Source organism: Mesitornis unicolor, unplaced genomic scaffold, assembly GCF_000695765.1.
Source record: "Mesitornis unicolor isolate BGI_N332 unplaced genomic scaffold, ASM69576v1 scaffold35816, whole genome shotgun sequence".
NCBI classification, from domain to species: Eukaryota; Metazoa; Chordata; class Aves; order Mesitornithiformes; family Mesitornithidae; genus Mesitornis; species Mesitornis unicolor.
This window is the reverse complement of record NW_010189530.1, coordinates 3191-10552: the sequence shown is the minus strand read 5'-3', so window position 1 is coordinate 10552 and position 7362 is coordinate 3191. Positions and strand designations below refer to the sequence as shown.

General features: G+C 36.0%; 1 protein-coding gene across 1 annotated transcript in view; it reads left to right on the top strand.

Annotated features, from left to right (window-relative positions):
* IQGAP2 (IQ motif containing GTPase activating protein 2) overlaps positions 1-6910 on the top strand; it is a gene marked incomplete at its 5' end in the record, with an annotated part of 25956 nt that extends 19046 nt beyond the window's left edge. The window contains 6 exons of the mRNA XM_010186112.1: positions 667-754; positions 1624-1836; positions 3763-3923; positions 4746-4889; positions 5784-5892; positions 6368-6910. Of these exons, the coding sequence (XP_010184414.1) occupies positions 667-754; positions 1624-1836; positions 3763-3923; positions 4746-4889; positions 5784-5892; positions 6368-6481 (829 nt within the window). The remainder of the gene's footprint in view (positions 1-666; positions 755-1623; positions 1837-3762; positions 3924-4745; positions 4890-5783; positions 5893-6367) is intronic.
* Between the last annotated feature and the right edge of the window lie 452 nt (positions 6911-7362).

Sequence of the window (7362 nt, the reverse complement as noted above, 5' to 3'; positions counted from 1 at the left end):
GGAAACTATCCTTTTAAACCAAGTCATAAAGTTTTATCACAGAAGCCTTGATCATATTTAGACATTTTCCTGGGCAACTTAAGCTGCATCTTCTAATTTCTTTTAAATTTTAAGAATAATGAGTTCTATCTCATCTGTAACCACGTCCTTTAACAGAATTCTGTAACAAGATGTTCTTGGAAGTATTGTGGATGAAGAGGCAGCAGGACTGAGATAAATTCTTGCCATAAAAAGAGCTGGTTTACATATCAGGGTGTAGCAGCTTCCCTTTTTTAGGAAGGAAATGCTCCTTGTCTGTTGCTACTAGAGAAATATCTGCCCTTAAGTGGTGTGCATAAATGCACTGTGTCAGATGTAAAATTCCTTCAGAAGTTCAGCAGTTTTGAGTGCATTTCCACTTCAGTCAGTAAATACGACCCTTTGCTTGACTGTTTTCTAAAACAAAAGGGAGATAGGTATACATGTATTTCTCTATTCAGGCCTGTGTAGAAGCCAGGTGTTCAACATTATTAATGAAAGCTCTGAAACACAAAAATCTAGAAAATATAAACATTGCCAAGTATCCATAATAAACAGTAAACTTGCTAGTTTTACTTTTGAAGAAATGAAATGCACAATTCAACCAGTGACAAGTGTTTTGTAATATCCATATATCCTCTTTAAAAGGACCAAAAGACTTATTGTGGATGCAATACGGACACAGCCAGGGGATACACTCTTAGAAATATTAGAAACAACAGCCACTGCACAACAGGTAAGTGCTATGTTGTACCTGAATAGAGAAGAAAGTACATGTTTTATTATAGCTATATGAAAGCCTTAACAGATCTCTGACAGCTTTCTCCACCACTTCATAACAATGAATAATTGTTGCTGCTTTTTAGACTATTCAGATCTAAAGCCTTCAAAATGTGAGACTTGTAAATATTCTTTTACTGTATAATTGGTAACAGTTTCAGAGAAAAAAAAATGAAGTCTTACTGTCAACTAGCACAGCTAGAATAATGTTTGGGGTTTTTTTCTTTACATTTTTTGTAAACAGGGTCTTTTCTCTCCTAATACAATTCATGTAGCCTGAAGTAAATCCTTCTGCTAAGCATTTTTTTTTTCTCATGAACTTCAGTATCTTAACTCAAGTTTCCTGACACCTAGTTTATTTGCTTAAGCAATACAAGCAAACGTCTGTCTGAGGAACTGCTACTGTCCTTAGTATGGGAATTGAGTGGGAAGAGCCTCCAGTTGAAGACTTCCCTATAGATACTGACATACAAAGATACATTTCAATAATGTGCACATTTTAGCTTACCTCAATGTGTGCTTATGTAGGGGACACCTGTGAGATCTGGACATTCTTCACAAAACTAAGTGAAATCATTAAGTTGTCTTGCTGATTTTAGACATGTTTTAATTCATTGAAAGACATGCCTAGGTGCTGTCATTAGTTAGTTAAGGTATGTCAAAAGGCATAGTAAATGGAGCACTTCAGGCCATGGTGGTAACAGGTTATATGTAAAGCCTGCACCTTGATTCTTAACAATCTCCTTTGAGAATTCAATGTACTTAAATACTTGACTGGTATCATAAACTGTAAAATAACTGTTCTGTTTTGGTTTTTTTACTCAGGAATCTGAGCACTCAAAACTTGTAGAAAAACGTGCCATCTTAGATTCCAAAACTCCAGAGAAAATGAAGCCTAGTAAGGCTATTTTTGAAGATGGGCAGCTACCAATAGAACAAAAGAAGAGGAAAATTCAGAGAAATCTCCGGACATTAGAACAAGCAGGACTTGTGTCTTCAGCAACTAAGTACCAAGAAATTATAAATGAGATCGCTAAGGTAAACGGAACATGCTTACCTTTATACTGATGGGTTTTAGGCATCTAGCCTAGATGTACAATATACATTTTTCCAGAGAATGCTACACTAAATCACTGAAGTATCCACATAAGACACAAATAATCTTTGTCTGCTGACAAAATAAGTGAAAAACAGTGCTCTTCACACATAACTACCTGAACTGAATGACATACAACTGTAGACTTTATCCAAATTTTATATTGACGCTGTTTTAATTTTCCAGCACAATGTTTTTCAATATACCTTTTTATATTTTAAAAGGAATCAGAATTACCCATCAGTGTTTCAATTAATAATTAATGTAGTCTTGGTAAGGCTTAAAAATACTTTATAAAACCCCAAAAGGTATTCTCGTTGGTATTAACATTGATCTGCAGTGGCTGGGAGAAGTGGGACCCTTGGGACAGAAGAATAGAGGGCCAACATGGTGCCCACCTTGGACTGATAAAGCCCTGGGCCTCTTGTGTACAAATTGGCAAATCTTGTTCCAAATCCACACCCAGTACTGGCTGTAAGAATCTTAGTGTATTGGATAATCTGTAATTACTCATGACTAATATTGGATTATCCTCAATTACTCCTGAGTAAATTACTCATTGCTCACATGAACGATTTACATACTGTAAGTATGTGTTTTTTAAGTAGTAAATGTATTTGAATATATAGTAGTTTGCTCATGTGAGCCAAGACTCTAATATAATTAAGTAGTAATGTTGCACCTACTCTGAGGTGCCATTTTAAAGCCCTGCTTTAGGTGTCTGCATCTGCTTCTACTTGAGATAAAACCATTCTGTGTATCTACTTAGCGCCCCATTCTTTATTTCTTATCTGTAAGCCCAGATGCTTTGTTTTGAGCTGTTAAGGCAATCTAAAGATTGTTGAAGTGAGCCTTAGGACTGGAATCACAGAATCACGGAATATTAGGAGTTGGAAGGGTCCAACCCCCCTGCCAGAGCAGGATCACTCAGAGAAGATCACACAGGAACGCGTCCAGGCAGGTTTTGAATGTCTCCAGAGAAGGAGACTCCACAACCTCCCTGGGCAGCCTGGGCCAGTGCTCTGTCACCCTCACAGTAAAAAAAGTTTTTCCTCATGTGAAGGAAGGAAGGAAGGTACTCATGACTGGAAGTTGCTTTTATTTTACTTTTGACTACCTCAACTCAATCATTACCTTCAGCCCAAGCTCTAGTTTAGCAGTACCTAGTTCTTACCTAGTAGAAGCCCAAGTTCTCATTCCTTTGGCCTGTCACCAGAAACTAGCTGTGAGTAATCTTCCATTTATACCATGAAGAAGACCTCTTCCTTATGACTTCTGCATCTGTCATGCCCTGGAGACTATAGAAGAGTTCAAGATGTGGCCAGCTGTAGTCATTTAGCTCCAACCAAGATCATGGGTGAGGGATAGAATCTTCTCCACAGAAGGCACAAGACCAGCATTGGCACAGACACCCATGAGGGTTTGCTTTATGGTTGGAAACTCCAGTCCTTGACTAGGATTTCCAGGTGGCTGGTGACAGCAGTCTGTTTGGAGCAGCTGCGCTGCGGCGCAGCATTAGAATCTGGAGAAATACACAGTTCGCAACCAGCACTGCAGTGCCCTTTCTGACCAGCATTTAACAGCTCAACTTCCCCACAGTTGACAGGGAGGTAGAAAATTATGACTTAAGACTCCAGATAGTGGTTCAAGGCCTACTATAGGTAAAACATAAGTAGCAATGTGGTTGTCATCTTCTGTAAATTCATGTAAACTGGTACTATGCTTGTGAGATTTAACATGACAGTTCATGCTTTCTTCCAATAATTAAGTCAGGTTGTGTACTTACAGATTTAAATGGTAGTAAGCTAAGATTTTTTTTTAAAATGTCAAATTAATAATAAATAAATAAATAACTTTCTTTTATTTAGGATATTCGTAATCAAAGAAGATACAGACATCATCGAAAGGCTGAATTGGTTAAACTCCAGCAGACTTTGAATGCACTTAATTCCAAGACAGCATTTTATGAAGAACAAATTAATTATTACAACACCTATATAAAAACTTGTTTAGACAACTTAACAAGAAAGTGAGTTGAGTCTTCTTGTCTTTTTAATACTTCAGTGTGTTTTATCAGGAGGGAGAGCAGGTGTTAATTTGTAGATGAAAGCTTTGATTCCAACAGATTGACAATCCGCAAAGTCCATGGCAGTTGTCACTTTGACCTGAGTCACACCTGGAAAGTAAAGTCTTGCATTTATTTATAGCTGCCTCACAGAAAAAGGACTGAGATGTATAATTGTTTTTAATATTGAATGGGTGCTGCTTTGCACATCCATTATCATGCAGTTTTGGGTAGTAATTATTGTTCTTATTGCTTCAATGAAAGGATTGTGTTTTGTCTTTGGAATAAAAAAGGGTGAAATAAATACCTAAAGAATTTTACTTTTCAGGTATGATGCAGTCACTTGAGAGCAAGCCCCTGCCAATGCCACTGAAATGTTAAACTGAAAGCATTTTACTGACATGAAAAGAAGCTTTACTAGTGCATACCCCATTCATCCAAAAATGACCAGTAATGGCTAGTCTTAACATCCGTGTTACTGTATGCTTACAAATTGCTATTTTAAAGTGATGATTGTGTGCTTTTTTGGATCAGGTTTGCATTTCACAATAGAGCTTTAAAAGTGCTAAAATAGTTGATTCAAAACCATTGCCAAAATATTTAAACTATTTACTGTATGCTAAAACTCCCTCTAATTCTTAGAATTGTTTTGAATGTTAATTCTGTTCATTAATAGCAAGAAGGCAAAGAGTGAAAGAAAGATAGATAAATATGGCTAGAAGATTAATTGAAGTATAAAAGGCCTGGTAGATTAATCAAAAGCCATTTTTCTTTTTCTCTTCCCAGAAATTCACGGAGGTCAATTAAAGTAGATGGAAAAGAGGAGGTGAAGGGAAGCAAAAAACTGAAGCAGGTCTCATTGAAGTATACAGCTGCAAGACTGCATGAAAAAGGTGTCATCCTAGAAATTGAGGAACTTCAAACCAACCAGTAAGTATGGTATAAAAGAATTCAGAGTATTTTCTGATCATCAGCTTCTTAAGGGGCCTGGCTTTTCTTAAAAGAAATCCTCACAATTTTCTGTGCCATACCCAAAATTACTTCAGACTTCTACGTTCAGGAGAATGAAAAAGCTTAATTGTCACAATTCATTTTTTTTCTTATACCTTGCTATATGATTACCTCGGGAAAATATTTTAATAAGCTTATTTTGGCATTAGCTTAGATGGAACCAGTACAACTTCAGCAGCATGCTCACTGCTAATGACTGCCTTTCTTAGCAGTTGTAGCACTTATTTTTTTTTTCCATTTATTGACCAATCACTTTCATATAACTGAGTAAACACCTGGTTTTTATTCACTTCCTCACTATGGCAAGGTGAATGGATGTGGTGGTTTAACATCCCTTTTGTGTGTATCCATTTTGAGGCTGATGTAGTGAAAATCTTTCATCCTCTGCAATCTTTCATCCATCTTCTGCATGGAAAAGAGTTTTCCAGGTTGTGCAATTTATTTATTTTTTTAAATCAGGCAGAGAAGGCCACATGAGGCAAACAAACCAGCATGTGTACACACCCACAAAGACACAGAGTGAAAATCTGACTGCCCTGCTCATATGCTGTGGACACTTGGTCATCTTTTTTCCCTGAACTTCCCACAGCCCTTTTTTTTTTCCCAATATAAAAGATTTTGAAATTTGTATTCAATATCACATGTACACCAGAAGGTCTCCAAGAAGACATTGCTGTAGGGATGGAGTGGTTTATTTGAGATCATTTACACTGCTTATGGTGAAAGTTCTTTTATGTTCTTCAGGCTTTTTCCCCCCAAAATTGTCTCTGTATAAAATTGCACATGATCAGTTACCCTTCTATTTGTTTCAAGGTTTAAGAATGTGATGTTTGATATCACACCTGGAGAAGAAGTGGGTGACTTTGAAATCAAAGCAAAATTTTTGGGAGTTGAGATGGAAAAAGTGCAGCTTCATTTCCAGGTAGAGTTTCAGTTTTGTTACTTTGCTATATAGTCAGAGTAGAATTTGCTGTAAATATAAGCTATTCCAGATGTTTTAGTATGTTTTCATGAACTATTCAGCAGCCAGCATATCATGTAGGGAATGACTATATTACTTTCTCAGAATGCTGGGTGTGGACGTGGGCTAATGTTTATATTAGTGAAACTGTATGAAGCCAAATGCCCACATTAGTTCAGTGGCAAGCAGGAAATACCAAGAGAAAATTAAAATACACATGAAACAGTATTTATGCTGGTTTGCTGTTACTGACAGTCTACAATTTGGGACCTAGAAGACATATGTTTTCTACACCTGTACAATAGTTGCTTGTAATTGTTTATATTGTGAAGGACTTGAAGTTCGAAATGGTTATCACATGATGAAAATGATCCCACCTTGTCACCGTAAGGTATGCATTTGACCAAGAGATTAATGATTTTGTTTCTGATTACAGGATTTGCTTCAGATGCAGTATGAAGGAGTGGCTGTAATGAAAATGTTTGACAAAGCTAAAGTGAATGTGAATTTGCTCATATTTTTGTTGAATAAGAAGTTCTATGGAAAATGAGTGTCTTTGGATATCAGGGACTGCATTCATCAGTGGGAAGTCTATTTCTGTTTAGTATTATTTTGCTTTAAAACATAGTTTTGAAGTTTGTCATTGGACGCTTTTTAACTTTAAAGAAAACCTAAACCACCAAATGTTCAGAAGAATGTACACAGTGCCTTTTCAGGATTGATAATGAAGCAGAAAAATAAGAAATAGATTAATTTAAGCAGTTCCAGATTTCATTGGTGTTGGTACTTTCAAATCAAAATATTGTTTAGGACACTCAGCTATTGTGGTTGTATGGATTTTAAGGTAGGCATAAATTGAATTTAGTTGAATATATAAGCCTCTTCCTATTAAAACATTTTAAAATTACCTCAGACATATAATATAGTTCTTATTAGACTTTAAGTATTTACCAAAAGAAATCCTAATTTTTTTCTAGGGGATAGTTTGGGCAAATATTTAGTTACATACTAAGCCTATTTTCTGGCAGTTGTCAATTGTAAAGCAAACTTATTGTGCAATTCAAAAATTTTTATAGGCAATTATAAGGTGACAATAACGTCTTACTGTCACAAAAATGTATTTTGTGATTCATTCCTACTAAATGCACTACTGCCTCATGTGAAAATGACGTTTGCTACTTTCACAGCCTTTGGAGTGGTTATTGGGGAAATCTGAACAGCAAACAGCTGTCGTTCAGTTTGAAGTATCTGAATACATAAATTGTGCCTGTCTGTCTTTTTTGTAAGAAATAAATGCAATAAAACCAGTATTTAGATTTTTAAAAAATTATTCTTTGGAGATTGTTCTATGTAAAATAAACATTACCTAATTAAACTGGCTGGGTTCCTAAATTTCATTTTAAAGGGCCATTAAAGCAGCAATCCAGATGG